The sequence below is a fragment of the Austrofundulus limnaeus genome, unplaced genomic scaffold, assembly GCF_001266775.1.
Source record: "Austrofundulus limnaeus strain Quisiro unplaced genomic scaffold, Austrofundulus_limnaeus-1.0 Scaffold70, whole genome shotgun sequence".
NCBI classification, from domain to species: Eukaryota; Metazoa; Chordata; class Actinopteri; order Cyprinodontiformes; family Rivulidae; genus Austrofundulus; species Austrofundulus limnaeus.
This window is the reverse complement of record NW_013952472.1, coordinates 1,441,784-1,459,971: the sequence shown is the minus strand read 5'-3', so window position 1 is coordinate 1,459,971 and position 18,188 is coordinate 1,441,784. Positions and strand designations below refer to the sequence as shown.

Here is an 18,188-nt window from a genome sequence, read left to right as displayed (position 1 = left end):
TATATATATATTGCAGGTTGTATTAGCCAAGGGTGAGCGATATATTTAGTATATCCTGTAAATTGGGAGTTTTCTATTTATATTGCATGAAAAATGACTATTGAAATTTTTAAGTATTAATTTTAACATTGTTTACAGTTGGAACCTACTCATGAGAAGCTTAGTTTTCCCAGGCGCTTCTAACGCATCACATTAGTTTTTCATTAATGTACACAGACTGAATACATCGAACCATAAATATTTTTTTCTAGTTCGTCAGGAATCCCAAAAAAAAAATTGGTGCATTTTTGGTTTTAGTTTTCTCTGTTTTAGGAAGGCGCTGACATTTTTTTTGTGCAGGTTGTAATAACCAGGGGTGGGCAATATGCTGAGCATATCTGACAAATAGCGAGTTTCGTATTTATATTGCATGATAACAATATTATTATTGTTGACCCTCTGCACCTAATTCACAAGACACTTAGTTTTTCCAGGTTCTTTCAGCGTGTCGAAGCAATTTTTGATTAATGTGCATCGTGTGCTGAATGCATCTGAACTTTTTTTTCCCTGGTTTGTCAGGAGTCTCAACAAATTTCATATGGTACATTTTTTGATTAAGTTTTTTGTTTTTACCCAAAAATGTATAAAAAAATTACTTGATAGATTGTTTTGGGAAGGTGATGATATTTCTTGGTGCCGGTTGTAATGGCCAGGGGTGGGCGACATATTGAGCACATCTCCTATATTGCGAATCTTGTGTTTCATGAAAGATTACTCAAGTATGTATGTAATGAATACATCTAAACACATTATTTTATTTTTTCTAGTTTCTCAGGAAAAAGTGACTATATATAAAGTATAAATTTTCAGAGGTTTATAGTAACTAAGTACGTTTACTTCATTACAGTACTTGAGCAGGTTTTTTTTGAGGATTTGTAATTTTACCAATTATTTTTTAAAAATAGCTACTTTTACTTTAGTTGCATTTTAAAGCTAAATGATACTTTTACTTCTTTACTTTAAAATTTAATACCTAGTTACACGTTATAAAATTAAATATGTTCAAACTCATCATGAAAGAAGATGTTTCTGCACTCTAAAAAATGAAGTGTTGAATTTACTTATCAAAGTCATGTTAACTGGCTCCATTAAGATTAGTTGAGTAAACTGAGCAAAGAATATACATATAATGCTCGATTTACTCAACCTGGCTTAGTGGAACCAGTTTGGTTCAGTAAGTTCAACAGTTTATTTCTTAAAGTGTGTGTAAAAGTACTTTAATTTTTATTTTTCCTGATTTTTGTGAACAGTTTTATGACTGTTACTTGAGTAGTTTCCTCATCAGTGAAATTCATTTTTACCAAAGTCATTTTCTGTTCAGGTAATTTTACTTTTACTTAGTTTTTTTTAAGTACTTTATAGACCTCTGTAAATGTTATCATTGTTTACAAGATGCACTTAATTCATGAGAAGCTTAGCTTTTCCCAGGCGCTTCTAATGCATCCAAACAATTTTTGATTCATGTGGACAGACTGCATACATGGTAAATTCATTAGTTTTTTCTGGTTTGTGTTTATTATTAGTAACTAGTGGTTACACTTGAAATAGCTCCAGTTACCCACACACAATCCCTTTGAGGGTTGAGATTATCTTTGCAGATTACCTCTAACCTTATGATGTCAGAACCCATATTTCCTGTTTTGCTGCTTTTCTTTTTAGTGTGCAGGTGGGGAAAAAAGTTGTAATCAGTTGTGGCTGATCCGCATTCAAACCAGCTGGAGCAGTTTTCTTAGGATTTTAATAAGCCTGTTGTTTCAGCATTTTTAGATTTGGAATGAAGCCATTTATAGGCCTCAAAAAGCTTTTTATTTCTCAGCTCCGTTCACAGTGAAAAGTTGTGTTCAAGCCTTGTCGTTTACACACAGTCTTTATATCTTAAAGGAAAAGGAGAGCTAATGAAGTTATTTATGTTTTCTCTCAAGACCGTTGTTAGCATTTCCTTTCACTAATGGAGCACCTTCAAGGAGCGTGGAGGACCCTGAGCAACGGTTTTGGGATGAAGGACTCTGTTTTTGAGGGTCCCTGTCTTTCCCCCACCATGGTCCAGGGCTTTCCCTGCCAGCGGCGCTCCTCAGACGACAGCAAGATGCCGGACTCAAAGACTAGCACCACAATCCGTGTCTACCTCCCCAACCAGCAGCGCACTGTGGTCAGTCGTCACTGGAGGAGAATCCATCTTTGGTTTCTTGACTGTGAACGAGGCCTCGTAGTTCAACTTGTATTTGTACCTGTTCACCTGTCAGGTCAACGTACGGCCAGGGATGACCCTCTACAGCTGTCTGATTAAAGCCCTGAAGGTCCGAGGTCTGCAGCCTCAGTGCTGCGCCGTCTTCAAGCTGCACTCAGGACAGACCAGGTGGGGTTTGTTTCCCTTGTGAGCGAGGATGAGCAAATCGTAAAACCAAGAACTTTTCCAGACGTCTAATATATTTTTCTCTGCGTTTTCTTTCCAATCAGTAAAAAATCACGGATGGACTGGAACACCGACTCTACGTCTTTAATTGGGGAAGAGCTGCTGGTGGAGGTTCTAGATCACGTTCCGCTGACGACGCATAATTTTGTAAGTATCCCAAGTGTTTCGGAGAGCCTCCACAACTGAAGCGTTTCGCCGCTGAATGAATAAAATCCACAACACCTCGTCACTTTCAGGTTCGGAAGACGTATCTGAAGCTAGCCTTCTGCGATATTTGCCAGAAGTTTCTTTTAAACGGATTCCGCTGCCAAACTTGTGGCTACAAGTTCCACGAACATTGTAGCACCAAGGTGCCCACCATGTGTGTGGACTGGAGCAATATTAGACAACTCCTGTAAGTAAAATAACTCTAAGATGTCTATCAGGAATTTTATTGATATGTTGATGAGTCGGTCAGTGTTTCTTTGAATGTCAGTTTCAAAAATAATATATATATATATATTTAAATTAAAACACTGAAAACTAAAGGTGTTGCTTTTCTTGAAGGAATGCATGTCGCTGCCGTTCATGCCAGGATTATATGCAGATCCTTAAAAAGTTTTAAAAGGCATTGAATTCATCAATCTAAAAATAAGTCCTTAATTAGCCTTAAAATGTCTTAAATTAATCTGTCAGAAGTCTTAAAATGTCAACACATTGTAGATAGGATGATTGTAATTCATCTCAAATATTAAAATAATTGGTAAAAATTATTTTTTTAAATATTCACATGCAGACATTCCCCTTTGACATCACTTCCTGTTATTTCACTTTCACATGCAAATATCTCTATTGTCCATCTGAGCAATGTGAAATTCGTTTTGTAAAATGTTAATGTTGTCTTTTCAAAAATGCATTAACTTTTCTTACAAAAAATTGATGTCACAGGCACTTTAAGGTTTCATCTACAGCAAATTGGGGTTAAGACCCCACTGTGGGTCCTAAAACTCCAAATTTTGGGTCGTTAAAGGATTTCCTGAAATTAGATTAAGTTTTAAACTGACTGCTAAACCGTTTCTGCTATAGTTAGATATGAATAAAAACAATCGGTCTATTAGCAACCAAAAATACTTTGATTCATGAGTTTCTGCCAGTTTTTATTTTTTATTTATTTTTTTGTCATTTGTGTTTTATTATGAAATTGATCTTAAATTTAATTTCACTTGGCATTAAAAAGTCTTAAATATAACTTTCTTTAAACTGTAGGAACCCTGTATAAACTAAGATAATCTAATTTTGAGAAAATAAATTTTAGCTGTGTTGGTCACCTTTTGGAAAGAAATTTTGCACACAGTTTCACACGATTACCATACGTGTGCGTGTATAATGCCTTAAAAATTGAGTCATATATAATGCTAACCCTAATTTCAAGACTTGAGGATTTTCAGCCTTTGCTGTGTACCCTCTGGTGGGGAAACACAGCTGGTGGGAGTGTCTGTTTAGGAGCAATACACTGAGCGTATTGAAATGACCGGCATACTCGTGCACTTAAGTGAAAGGAGCTTCGTTTCAACAGTTTACTGAAATTTAGCACAAGATACAGACTGTTGTTACTGTGGTGGGTGACCATATTTTTTATAATAAATTAATATTATAAATCTAAAAACTGCCATTTTTAGATTTAATGGCACATTTGACCTAATTATTGAAAACGTGGCTAAAATATGAAACATATTGATCATCATATCGAAATGAGGATTAAGTCAAATTTGGTCAAAATGACCTAATTACATTTTCAGACACCTGGCTTTAAAAGCTACATTTTGATACCTGGATCATCCTGACATCATCAGTTTATCCAGAGATATGACTTAATTTGTCTTGTTGGTTATGATAACAAATTACTGTTTGGTCTGAATCCTAATTTTATGTAAATTGAGTAATTTTTGATGTCAATATTAATTGTATATTATGATTTCCCAGTTGTAAAGAAACAAAAACATTGGTAGCTCACAGGGAAAAATTCAAATTTTTAAGGCGTTTTTCCTCAAAATCATGTTTTTTTTTGTTGCTGTTGCTCAAAAAGTGCTTCTAAAAATATTTTTTAGGATTATCTTTCAGACAGTTCATTCAAATGATACACTGATAAGGCATTAATTATTATATTTTGACAAAATGCAAATTTTGCAGATGTTTAAATCAAAACCTTATGTCTGCCTATTTCTCCACATCCCAGTTTTGGACTTAATCCTTGTTTCGATGTGATGGGTCACATATATCGCCATATATCATATCGTGATCCCTGTGTCGTGTGTATCGTCTCACCAGATTCTTGCCAATGTTATTAAGCTTTCTTGGTTGTGGTGGGCATCTTGAACTGGGTTGACTCCAAAAGTTAAATAGTTCTTCCTGATTGTTTTTTTTAAATTCAGTCCAGTGTTTCATGGTACATTTTGTTAGCAGCACAGACACAGGTAAAGACATCATTTCCCATCTTTGTTGCTACACATTCTCCGCTAAGTGACAGATCATCACAAAATGTAACGTGATGCGGCTTTTAAAATTGCCACTTTTAAAGCAGGACGTGCTGCAAAGATAAAAAAGGAGGAAGTTCCGCTGATGTTGAAGTTTAGATTGCATGATTTTGCATGCAGGCCCTCTGAAAAGAAGCTTTTTTTTATTTCCATTTGGCCTGCAGGCCTTAATATAAACAGTCAATTATTTAAAGATCTGTTTGGCTACAAACTGCCCCGTGTCAGTAACTTGTTTGTGACGGTTCTGTCTCTGTCGTCAGGTTTTGTGCAACACCTGGCGATGGCAGCGCCCCGTCGCTGCCCCCACCCACGTCCCGACGTATGAGGGAATCTTTAACGCGGTTCCCAAGGTGAAGTTACTTTTTCTGTCACTGCTGCAGCACAAAACACAGGAACGTCAGAGGAGCAGACGTTTTTATGGAATTGAGCCTCTTTTGAAATGATTTTGAAAGAAAAGGAACAAATTTCACTCAGTTTTTAACAAGTTCTCATTTTGGTTCTTTTTTTCTTCACTGTGGTAAAAGCTCAGATCAGTCAAAACCAAACGTTTTTTTTTTTTCTTTCTAAATGTTTGGTTTCTGGGATTAAATTGAGGGAAATCGATATTTAAGAGCTTTAATTCTAATTGAATTACATTGTGTGTTTGTTTGTTGACTTCTGCTTCAGGAAGACTTATTGGGTGGGAGGAAATGGTGTAACCGGGTGTGAAGGAGAGTCTGTTTTAGTGGCTGATAAAAGTGGTTCAACCACTCTGACTTGCTAAAATAGCTCTTGCAGAGAATCAAGTTGCTTCTTGCAGCTAATTCTTAATTGCTCTTTAGAAACATTCGTTTGCGTTGCCTATAAAGAGCAATTGTTTGTGAGATATCCACTGTGTGCAGGTGTCTGCTGCCCTGTAAAACAATGAGCTACATTCCACAAACTGGATCTCTCTTTTTTTATTTTATTTTTTGTGGCTGAAATAAAAAAAAAAGCAGATGTTTGTATGTGAACAGTTCATGTTGGCTTTAAGATTAACATGTTGGACTGGAAAGCTTTGTACTCTTTAACTACTGATCTTGGCAAAAAGCCTCTGCAGGATCAACTCGACCAAAAAAAAAGGCTCATGGGGAAGATCGTAACTATTATTAAACAATAGTTACTTCCTCCCCAAAAAATCTGTCAGTTTTACAGCTTTGTGCAAGTGTAGCGTAGCCTCTTAACAGTGTGAAAAAGGTCCAACCTTAATAAAAAAATGCATTTAATGAAGTGAGTTATTAACTATGGCAGAAATGAAACCAGTTGTACCCAACAGCCACCACACCCTCAGTGAACCAGTTCTAAAGAAATGATCTAATTAAATGTTTTACAGCGGTCTGTGTTGTGCCTATTCGGAGCAACGAAACCTCAAATTTGATTCTTTATCCCACCCTGTTACAGCTCAGCCCACCGAAATTCCATCACTCATGCCTTCAGCTACAACACGTCGTACCCACCCACGGGCGGTGGCCTCTCTCAGAGGCAGCGCTCCACCTCTACGCCCAACGTCCACATGGTCAGCACCACTCTGCCCGTAGACAGCAGCATGATCGAGGTAACGACACACCATGTGGGGCGGGTGGGGGGCATCTAGGTTAAACTCCTAAAATATCTCCTGCCTCAGAGCGTTGTGCTCCTCCTCGCCACTTAGGCATTCCAGCTATCTTTGTCTGACTTGTAATTGACCTCTTATACCTCTGCTGTTAGTCATCCACCTGAAGAGGGCTGAGAATGTTTCCCTATTTCCCTAGATGGCATCTTATTTCAACAGTTTCTTCTTTTACTCTTGCACATTTTGACTTCCTGTTGTTCAGTTCCACTTTCGGCTTCATCACCACCCTTACTGTTGCATAATCAACCCGTATTTTTTATTTATTTATTTATTTTATGATTTCTGCTCTGCATCTGATTTAAGTAGCATAACTTTTCCCCTCACTTTCCTTTCACTCTGTCCTTTTCCCCTCCTGTTTGTGTTGTACCCTACTGGAGAGTAGCTAGACTGCCTGAGTGCCTCTCCCAGCTCCTGGTGCCGTAGATTCTGGCTGAAGAGGAAAGTAGGTATTGTGCACTTCTCCCAGTCTTTTGTTGAGGCCTCATCTGAGAGTCCAGGAAAGGTTAGAACAGCAGAGTCTGTGTGTGCATGCCTTACAAAGCCTGCATTCAAAAATCAGTATTGCAGTTATCAAGTCCTGAGTGGGAACATGGCATGCCAGGATTTGATAAAAAAATATCAAAACTAATTTGTGTTTTTTTTTTCTCTGTATTTTTTTATAGGATGCCATGCGTGACCATGACTCTGGTGCGTGCTTCCTCTGCCTTTGTGTGTTTGTGCTGCAACATGTTTACTTCACATATTTCCCACTCAGAATGTGCTCTCATCTAAAACAGAAATACCTTCCTCTCCGCCCATATAGTTAAACTAGAGAGAGTGTGATAACGCAGTTTGAATGCTGAAGGACTGCTGAAATTGGCTGTAGAAGCTTAAATGCAGTCGTTAGAGCTGATAGCAGAACAGAGACAACTGCAATCCCAAGTTGAATAGTACTAGAATTAGCAAAATTCTATTTAAATCTAAATGTAGCAAAATGTTAACAAAAAGTATCAAATTGCTAGCTTAAAGCTAAAGGTAATGAAGTGTTAAAAGTAGGAAAATGCTAGAACTAAATGTAACAAGATGCTAATTTGAAGCTAAAAGTATTGAAATGCTATCTAAAAGCATCAAAATTGTATTTAAAAGTAGCCTAATAAAGAAATAAATACATAAATATAAAAATAAATAATAATATAATATCATAAATAATATAATAAATAAAAAAATTAAAACTAAACTAAAACCATGCTAGTAAAAGTGATGAGTAGCGACATGCTAGCTTAAAGCTAAAAGTTAAATGTTATCTAAAAGTAGCAAAATAGAAGCTAAAAGGAAGACTAACAGAATGCTAGTAAAGGATAAAAGTAGCTAAATGCTAGTTGATTGTAACAAAACAGTAGCTATAAGTAGGGCTGGGCGAAATGATCAAAATTTTATATCACGGTATTTTCAAAATTTTCACCGGTTTCACTGTATTTGATGGTATTTTTCTTTTCATCACAGCTCAGCTGATAATAAGATGTACAAACCCTGCTCATACATGTCAGCTTGTACAGATTGTCCGTAAGTTATAAGGATTTTACGTCATTTTGCAGGTATACGGGCGTATAGAGCAATCTCACAGATTTTTTCAAGTCTTACAGATTTTTTCAAAACCAGATTTTCAAATTTATCTAACATGTCAGAGCCTGTAGGATGATAAAAAAAAGCAAACAACATAAGACAGCCATCTTTTAACCTGTTCTGCCTCTAGAAATAAGTTTTGAACTTTTTCCGCTCTCCTCTCCTCCTGCTGCTCAGCGGAACTACTTCCTGCGGGCTTTTCACAATAAAACCACGTTAAGTCTCCATCAGCATAACGTCTCCATATTAACTAACTGCGTTAAATCTAACTGTGCACGTCACTGAAGAGGTGTTTACTACATTCAGCGATGGCGAAAACGGGATGTTTTTTTAAACGTCAGTCAATATAAGCAGCAGAATAGCCACCCGCGGCTGCAACTAGCTGCTCCAAACATTAGCATGCTAACACACATAGCGGTGCAGCAAGGAAAAATGTACCCCGGGAAACAACAGTTCACTGGCGGCCGCGACGAAACTTTCCCCTATTTAAACCGGAATGTCCGGTATTCAGAAAATTCATATCATAACAAAAATAAAAACCGGTATTCGGTACAAAACGGTATACCGCCCAGCACTAGCTAGAAGCTAATTGTAGCAAAATGGTAGCTTGAAGGTCAATGAAGCAAACAGCCAAATAAAAGCTAAAACTAGAAAACTAGCACCTAATTGTAGCAAAATGGTAGCTTGTAGGTCAATGAAGCAAACAGCCAAATAAAAGCTAAAACTAGAAAACTAGCAGCTATAAACTACAAGTAGAAGAAGACAAAAATGGAGCTAGTATGTTTAAGCAGATGTCAAAGAAATCATTTTTAAGGAATCTGAGATCTCAATGTATTTTTACGGAAATAGTTGTAAATAGTTTTATGTTTTTGACAAGTATAAATGTTACTAGAATGAGCTGAATGTTTTGCTTAATGAAAGGCTAAAATAGCAAAGTATGCAGAAGTAGTTAGACTACAAGAAACACGTTAAAAATAAAAAACAGATAAAGAACAGTCTGAATGGTGCATCATCACTGCATTTAAATAATTACCTCCATTTTGTTTTAACAAATTGATTTGAACTCTGCTACCATCCTTATTTATCGTACCCTCTTTGTGTTCCTAAAGCGGGGAGTTCCCCCAGCCAGAGCCCCACAGGCTGGTCCCAGTCCAAAGCCCCACCACCTTCCCAACGAGAGCGACGTTTATCCGTCCCCACTCAGGAGAAAAATAAAATAGTAAGTTCAGTGCAAACCAAATTCCACTCACATGAAGCTCGTGCGTCATCGGTTGTGTCCTCCTGCTTCCTGTTCACTCAGAGGCCTCGGGAAAAGCGGGACTCTAGTTATTACTGGGAGATCGAGGCCAGCGAGGTGGTTCTGCATTCCCGCATCGGTTCAGGCTCCTTTGGAACGGTGTACAAAGGGAAGTGGCACGGTGAGAATGCACTACAAACACACTGTCAGCTGGAGCACAACTCACGCAGTATGGATTGATCAACATGTGTGAAAGTGATTAGTGCGCTTATCATACCTTCCACACGAGCTTTTTGTGCTAAAATTAACCACAAAGTTGTGTATTTCTGTCGTAGGTGATGTAGCAGTGAAGATTTTAAAGGTCACTGACCCAACACCAGAGCAGTTCCAGGCATTCAGAAACGAAGTGGCCGTCCTGAGGTAAGAAATAACTCCAAGCTTTTACTATTTAAGTCTTGATTTTATCCTCCATCACCAAGCTCCTACAGCTGTTCTAACACACAGACTGTTGAAGATCCAGCAAATCCTCTTTATCCCCAACCGTTTCTCTAACCGTATCTTCAGTTTGATGATTTCCTTTTCCCCTCTGCTTCGGGGGTTGCAGGAAAACGCGACACGTCAACATCCTCCTGTTCATGGGCTACATGACGCAGGACAACCTGGCCATCGTGACTCAGTGGTGCGAGGGCAGCAGCCTGTACAAACACATTCACGTCCTGGAGACGGACTTCAAGATGATCCAGCTCATCGATATTGCCAGACAGACGGCTCAGGGCATGGAGTGAGTCAGAAAGAGTGAACGTCTTTAAGCCACCAATAAAAATAACTGCAGTTTCTAAAAAGAGTTTCTCCTTTTCCAGCTATTTACACGCAAAAAACATCATTCATCGTGACATGAAGTCCAACAGTATCCTTTCTTTTCTGAGTGTGAAACACAACTTGAATCATAATAACACCCAAAATGAGAACTTCCTGTGTGTTTTCGGCTTCAGTTCCTTGACATCAGTGTAGACATCTTCTTGCATGAAGGCCTAACGGTGAAAATAGGGGACTTTGGTCTTGCCACGGTGAAGGCCAGGTGGAGTGGCTCTCAGCAGGTGGAGCAGCCCTCTGGATCGATTCTGTGGATGGTTAGTGAGGAGTAAAACCACAGAGATGGCGACGGGGAAAACCTTTGGAGTTATGGTAAAAACAGAACCCTTTTGTTGTTTGTGGACAGGCTCCTGAGGTGATCCGGATGCAGGACAACAATCCTTACAGCTTCCAGTCTGATGTGTATTCATACGGAGTGGTTCTCTACGAGCTCATGACGGGAGAGCTCCCGTACTCCCAGATAGCGAACAGAGATCAGGTAAAAACTCACATCTAACTGCACCAAGGCTGGTTTATACTGACATTCTCACGTCTTGCTTATAGTCTCACATGACGAAAATTGCGTAAATTTATATTATCTCCCGCCGACACCTCGTCTTGTACTTTGCACGTCATCGTCTTCCTTACATCTCCACAAAAACAAACTTGATTTTCCTCTGCCTCCTCTTCCAACAACACAAGCCTATCTTCAAACTTCTAATTTGTCATCAAGTGAAAAAAACAACTAATCTTCTGTCACTGTTGTTATTATATGCTTTGCTAAGCACGATGTGGGCTACATTGGGAGTGCCGTGGGAGGGATTATGATGATTTATCCCCTGCCTCTTCAGCCCAACTATAAACGCTCAGTAAGAGAAAGACGTCCGAAACGATGTAATCACTGTCTCTGTCTCACGTCCTGTTGAAGTCCAAACCAGGCTTAACGTGTCCACTGAAGGTTAAAGGTTGGAGTATTTTCCGACCTGATACGTGTCACGCACAGCTGTGACCTCACAGTCTGACCCGTCTCTGAGCTCTGGCTCCTGGGTCAGAGTGCAAACCCAGTTCAGGAGGCGGTGAAACGACTGAAGGGGGTCTCGGTGCTGGCCTAAGGCCCGACATGCAGCTGAGGCGGACGCCGTGGAGCCACCGGCCTAATTATAGCCCTCGTAATACAACCCTGTGTGGGGAAAAGGGGGTTTGTGTATGTTTGTTTGTCTGTTTTTTTTTTTGTTTTTTGTCCTTTCAGGCCACGAGACCTGATCTGACATTGTCTGAATGAAAATCAGGCTGAGCGTGCAAAGTGTCCCTAAAGTTTCCATCCTCTGTTGTTCCCTGTTCTCCTTCACGCAGAAGGACTTGGTGCTCAGCAGATCTGGCAGGCACACGGAGTACTCCTTTCATCGTTCCTCTCTGCACCCTCATGCCCTCACAATAGCTGTAGTGTTTTAGATGTCGGTCACCTTAGACTCAGAGGCCATATTTATAAAGTCTATCTGAGTCTGACCTGCTGGTTCACGACTGATCGGGTTGTTGGCTCAACTTTATAGGACATTCAAATGATATTCTTCTCATCTGCTCTTCGTTCTTCCCCCCGTTTAGATTATTTTCATGGTGGGCAGGTGCTATCTGTCCCCAGACCTCAGTAAGCTCTACAAGAGCTGTCCCAAAGCCATGAAAAGGTTGGTGGCAGACTGCATCAAGAAGTCCAAGGACGAACGGCCGCTCTTTCCGCAGGTGAGGTTCTCACTCGCTCTAGAATTTGGATCTGAAATAAAAAACATTTTGCTCGGCGGTCTGTGCACTTTTTGATCATTTGATTTTCATTTTAAAATCAGATATTGAAAAATGGATGGTTCTTTTCATTTTATACTCAAAACAACGGAAAAGCTATGTCTTTTTTTAAATTTTACTCAAACTGTAAGTTTACTTCTGCCATCGAGGCAACTCAACGTCCTGTGGAACAAAGAACCTCACAGTGACGTCTTGGAGAAAGGCTTCATGTGCTAAAAACACCAGAAGCTCAGGAAAAACTTTCACTCATCAGTGATACACAAACCATTGGCTGACACCTGTTGAAGAAATGTAAAACTAGTTAGCTAGTTAGCGTTAATTTATTGCAGCTGCCTGGTTAGCCTAGTTAAAAAGTAAAATGTGTTAATTTATCCCATTACCACCTCATTTAAGGTCAAGCAAGTTGAATAATAAAAACTAAAGAAATTAGCGAGCCTGGCTTTAAAAAATACAGTCTGTAGTTAGCTCCAATGAGGAAGTACAGTTGAGTTATTTTTATGAAATAAGTCGTGACAATAAGCTCGCTAGTTTTCACTTGAAAACTGCTAGTCTGCATTTCTGATGGTTCAAACCTGTGGCTGCAGCAACTTCCACAGGACAGCGTTGACTTGCCTTGATGCTGGTAAACTTCTGGTTTAAGAGAAATACGTTTTCTGGTTTTAGAGTATAAAATGAAACTTGAAAAACCATTTTTTTGTTTTACAGCATCTGTTTTTAAAATGACCAAAAAAGTAGGCGGACCCTCAGCTCATCTTTTGCTCTTCTCTCTTCATTCTCCTAGATCCTGTCGTCCATCGAGCTTCTCCAGCACGCCCTTCCCAAGATAAACCGCAGCGCCTCAGAACCGTCCCTGCACCGTGCCTCGCAGACCGAGGACATCAACACGTGCACTCTGATCTCCACCAGACTGCCTGTGTTTTAAAAACACTCGAGTAAAAAAACAAAAAAAAGCTCTGCCTCCTCACGTACAGCCTCCTCCTTTTCAACAATACTCTACTTCCTCTGAACCGTCAGTATACACAAAGTTCCTTCTGAAGTATGTTGGTCCTCTCACACACACACACACACACACACACACACACACACACACACACACACACACACATACACAGGAAGATGACAGTCTGAAACAGACTGTGGAAGAACGATAATGGATTGTAATTATGGGATGGCATCAGCTGTAAGGTACATCACCCCGCCACGTTTTTCGACGACGCTTCACGTCGGCGTTAGTTCGGTTTAAGTTGTAAATATTTGCACGGTCGCCTACCTGAGACGATGAATGGACACTGAAGGACGCTCAGGGGACAGACTTGTCTCTTGTTTTGCATTCTGTGACATGAAGCACACTCTTATAAAACCTTTTATGGTTTCTGGCAACAACAAAACAAACAAACAAACAAAAAAGACTTTTAAAGCTTTCCTGCCTTAAGAGGAAACAAAGCCTCGACTAAATTTCTGCACAACTTTCAGCTCCTCTGGTTCCCACAGGCTGGATGTAGTTTGTGTTGCACAGAAGTAGATTTTTGTCTTAAACGATGTAGATGTGGGATTTATTTTTTATTTTTTTGTTAACGTCTTTCAGTTGTCTCTATTTTAGGGGATGTTTTTGATGATTTATAACCTGTCCGACAGCATCGTTTTCTCCAAACAGGTGGGCTGAGGTTTGTTATCACGGCAGGTGTCTTAAATATTTAAATATGATTTGGGAACTAATTTGTGTTTTTATTCACTGTGTCACATTCAGGAGGTTAAATGTTTTATTGTGAACTTGGTGGGAAAGTTGTTTATTGGATATTTTAATAAATTTAAGTTAAAAAGGTTTGTTTTGCTACAGTCATGTTTTTGTTATTTCTTTTTATCTTGATGTAGATTGATTTTATTTTAACCCTCAACCCCCTCATCTTTTGACAAGCTTGCGACGTGTTAAAAGTCAAGAAAAACAGAATGCCATAATTTTGTTAATCTCATCCCATATGTCTCAAAAAAGCTGTAAATTAAGTGATGCAAATTAAAAATCAGGAGTATTACATGTCAGAGGACTGGGTATGAAATGAACTTTTTAGAACGGCTGAATCGGAGGTAAAAACGGACAAGTTCTGATCGGTGAAACATCAGAAAATAGTTTTGTCAAGACTGAATATCTTAATCTACAGTTTGTGATTTCAGCAGAAAATATAATCTGAAGAAATTCTGGAAACCACAAACGGCACATCTTCAAAACGAAACAAAAAGATGTGTGTACATATACATGTTCAAACACGTTTTGGCCAACTTTACAAGGCCATCTGTATGAAAAGAAGTAGGTTAGAGTAAATACATTTTTTCTTATGCTTTCTCACTTTTTAGTTGATCAATATAATTTTGGTACTTATTTGTGTTAAACCTTACTTTAAATGCAAAGTTACCTCAATTACAGCAGAATTTAATAATAGCTTGTTTACCACTTCAGTGTTTGAACACATCTTTAAATACCAAAACTTATGTCCACATAACTCAAAATGACTTCTTTTTTCTTTTACTTTTATATTTTCACAGTTTCAACTCAACAATCCACCCCCCACATGCATATTTACTTTTCCTTTTAGTTTAAACACTTTAAAAATATACATTTTATTTCTCTATCTCACACTATCACAAAATACATTTTAAAGATTTCTTGGAAATTCTTCGTTGCTGGCTTTAAACATAAATTATGCAGATTTTAATAAAACTAAATCATAAAATTTCAGTATGTTTGACTTTAAAAAATAGTTTGGGCTACAACCCAACTTTATAAATGATCCTAAATGTTTATTTGTATCTTATAAAGTGGTTGTAGGTTGCTTTTGGATATGCAACCCCAAATTTGTACACACTAAGACCGATATGATACAAGTAATGGATACAGAATGAACTGTTGAGCTTTCCCCAATATTGATCAACATTTGTTTTTCAAATTTCTTTGAATAATTTTTGTTTTTCAGCAGATTTTATGGTCCAGTATTACACCCAATAATGTAATTTTGTTTCTATCTCCATTTTATCAATCTGTTTCTTCAGGTACTATTTTATTTCCAAACAACATAGATTAGTTTATTAAATGACATTTTATTTAAATCAAACCATTGTTTCAATTCTGTCTTTTCTGTAGTGACTCGCTAAAAGCTCCCTAAAACAAAGGAAATTAAGATCATCTGCAAGTAAAACCTAATTTAACGATTCTGATTCTCTGCACATATGAGCGAACAGTTTTGGTCTAAACACTGACCCCTGCGGGACCCCACAAGTCATTTTTTTTCAATGATCACCAATTTGAGCAAACTTCTTTCATAATTTTCCAGTTTATTCAATAAAATCAGGATCGATGGTACTAACATGTAGGGGGGCATTCCACCTTGTTAGTGTACAGTTTAAAATTCTGCCTCTCTGATGTTATGGGTGTACATTAATGCCTCTGGCATGGACAGCTTGCCATCAATGCAGAACAGTAAACAGGTTTTACAACAAAATAAGCTAACTAAACATTTTCGGGGAAGGCCTTACAGTATTTCAGCAAGTCGATGCTAACCCACATTCTGCATCCGTGACGACAGCGTGGCTTCAGTGTCCGTCTGGTGCTGAGCTGCACCTCTCACCAACTGATAACGTTTGTCACATTATGAAACAAAAAGTCCAGTAAAGACCCAGAACTGTTGAACAGCTAGAATCCCTCACCAGTCAATAACGGGACGTCCTCTCTGAACAACTGTCTCAGTTCCTAAGTCAGGGTTACTTAACTGGTGGTCTGCAGGCCACTTCTGGTCCATCGGTGACTTCAGTCTGGCCCACCAACGAGTTGTTTATTTATTTATTTAGACTTGAATAACAAATCCTGTTACATACTGTGTTGTTTGACAGAGATAACTCAGTCTGCCTGTCAGTGACTTCATTTAATATAAAAATGGATTTTAAATCAGAATCTTTTTTACTTGTGAGTGAGTGAATTGTCTCGTTCATTTCGATGTGGCTCTGTGATGGACTTGTAACCCGTCCAGGGTGCACCCCGCCCCTCACACAGTGACACTGAAAGGAAGAAGCAGGTATATAGTAGTATTTTAGTAATATAGTAATTATTTTTTTATATATATTTTTAAATTTAATATCTAATTTATTTTAAAGTGATTTTAAATAGGAAGAAGATTAAAGTAGACTGTGTTTATTTAATTGCTGGATGTCCAGCCCCTGAGTTGTTTAGCTGAATGGCCCCGTTAAAAGAAAAGGAGCCCTGTCTTAATGTTGTTGTGATTCTAACCCTTGTTGCTGCCATAACATTTTAGGTTACCTTATTTTTTTCAAAGTATAATGCAGTTTATCAGTCATTACATATATTTAATATGTTCAATTGTGAATAAAATTTGGGTCATTCAGATTTTTTTCTCATATTTTACACAATGTCCAGAGTTTGAGGCTTGTTGAGCAGTGGAGGCCAGTGATGACAGACGCTCTGCTGCTTGAAGTCCCACTCATCTGCAACACTTTGCAGCAGGGTGTAATGTTTGCTGTAGCACAGGCGACGTGGTGGAACCTCACAAGGGATCCAGTCTACGACACAGTGATTCCATCCTGATGCCTCTGTGTGCGGCTCAGGGGAGCAGCCGATCCTCATGCAGGTGAGGGACCTGTGAGGACCGTTGTGTTTTGTTTTACTATAAACAGTCAGCAGATCAGGTCCTGCGGGACGTCACTGCCTAAACATTCAGGTTTACAGTAAACAGTGGAATATTTAGGGTGAGCTAAAATTGGAAATATCTTTTTTTTTTTTTTTTTACAAGTCCTTCTCGTGTAGGTCAAGACATGTAACAGGTGAGCAAGACCAAGTGTCATAAAAAGCAGAACCCTCAGTTCAGTTTATTTTTACCTCTGTGTTCTTTTATCTACATCCTGACTCTGTCCTCTACTTTAGTGTCAAACAACAGCTCCATCTAGTGCTGCTCATCACATGGAAACTGCTTATCAATCTTTACAAGGGCGTAACTTCAGGTCTACCATTGGGAGGCACTGTATGCTCGCTGCCTATTTATTTATTTATTGAATCATTGAATGGTTCAGGATATTTTGTGGTTAAAATGCACTATAATGCTTTTACTGTGATTAACTTTACTGGTTTCTTTATATTTACTCTGCAATCTGCAACTTTTCTGTTCCACATCAGTTCAGCAATTAAGAAAAAACTTACACTCCCTCCCCATCTTTTCCTACAGTAGCAAATATTTCACATTTTTAGAATGTATTATACGATGTACCTAAATGTCTCAATTTTCCAAGAGTATTTAGGCAATCTGTTGCAGTACAACTTATGTACCTGGTGTACTACACTTTGGCAATTACAATAACTAATTCACTAAATGACAATTTATTTAAATCAAACCACGTGTGGACTTGCGACCTGTTCAGGGTGTACTCCGCCCCTCGTACTGTGACTGCTGAATATGGGCACCAGTGACCCTGAAAGGAAGAAGTGGGTACAGATAATGGATGGATTCACTGAATCCAGCCAGACTAAAAACCCTGCAAATGACGTAATTTTATTGGGAGTGTTTTATTGACTGGATTAAATTATTGTGGGGGGCCCCCCCCCCCCCCCCCCCCCCCCCATCTTTTTACTTCTACTCCTTACATTTTAAAAATGGTTTCATTTCAGCTGATGCCCTATTGGTTTGTACGATCCATCGCACTCCAGCAGAACATAGCAGACATATGTAGCCGAGTCTGCAGACGAACCTGGCTGAGATGTGGATGAAACAGGTAGACTAGTGCATCCCACAGTTTTCAGCTTTTGACCCACAAAACAGCAGTAGTTACATCTGGGAAGGTATCAGTTCAGATAAACAAGAGCAGAGTAAATATATTCATTGTGCTGATTTCATTTAAGTAAACTAACCTCATACTTTTGCAACAACTAAGGCAAAAATAAATGTTGTTAGGAGTCATTTTTAAGTGTAATTAATTCGGAAAACCCTTTCCAGACCTCACCTTGATGTTTCAGAACCCACAGTGGGGTTTCAACTCTGACTTTGGGAACTGCAGACTTAGTTCAAACCAAATTATTCATTAACATTTTAATATAAGATTATAGTCATTATGGTC

At 38.6% G+C, this 18,188-nt stretch overlaps 1 protein-coding gene across 8 annotated transcripts in view; it reads left to right on the top strand.

The window, feature by feature from the left end:
* The window catches only part of raf1a (Raf-1 proto-oncogene, serine/threonine kinase a), a 25,799-nt gene extending 11,895 nt beyond the window's left edge, over positions 1-13,904 (top strand). For 4 of the 8 annotated variants that reach the window (XM_014010561.1, XM_014010560.1, XM_014010562.1 and 1 more), the window contains 17 exons: positions 1,962-2,188; positions 2,283-2,395; positions 2,497-2,599; positions 2,689-2,846; positions 5,226-5,315; positions 6,385-6,538; positions 6,978-7,097; positions 7,258-7,282; positions 9,307-9,416; positions 9,498-9,615; positions 9,770-9,854; positions 10,039-10,215; positions 10,295-10,341; positions 10,446-10,564; positions 10,654-10,785; positions 11,889-12,023; positions 12,862-13,904. In XM_014010561.1, coding sequence (XP_013866015.1) covers positions 1,988-2,188; positions 2,283-2,395; positions 2,497-2,599; positions 2,689-2,846; positions 5,226-5,315; positions 6,385-6,538; positions 6,978-7,097; positions 7,258-7,282; positions 9,307-9,416; positions 9,498-9,615; positions 9,770-9,854; positions 10,039-10,215; positions 10,295-10,341; positions 10,446-10,564; positions 10,654-10,785; positions 11,889-12,023; positions 12,862-13,002 — 2,028 coding nt within the window. In that variant the 5' untranslated portion in view covers positions 1,962-1,987 and the 3' untranslated portion in view covers positions 13,003-13,904. Of the gene's footprint in view, positions 1-354; positions 388-1,356; positions 2,189-2,282; positions 2,396-2,496; positions 2,600-2,688; positions 2,847-5,225; positions 5,316-6,384; positions 6,539-6,977; positions 7,098-7,257; positions 7,283-9,306; positions 9,417-9,497; positions 9,616-9,769; positions 9,855-10,038; positions 10,216-10,294; positions 10,342-10,445; positions 10,565-10,653; positions 10,786-11,888; positions 12,024-12,861 lie in introns of those variants that run through there. The other 4 variants (XM_014010565.1, XM_014010566.1, XM_014010564.1 and 1 more) reach the window with 4 other exon arrangements.
* Positions 13,905-18,188: the final 4,284 nt, after the last annotated feature.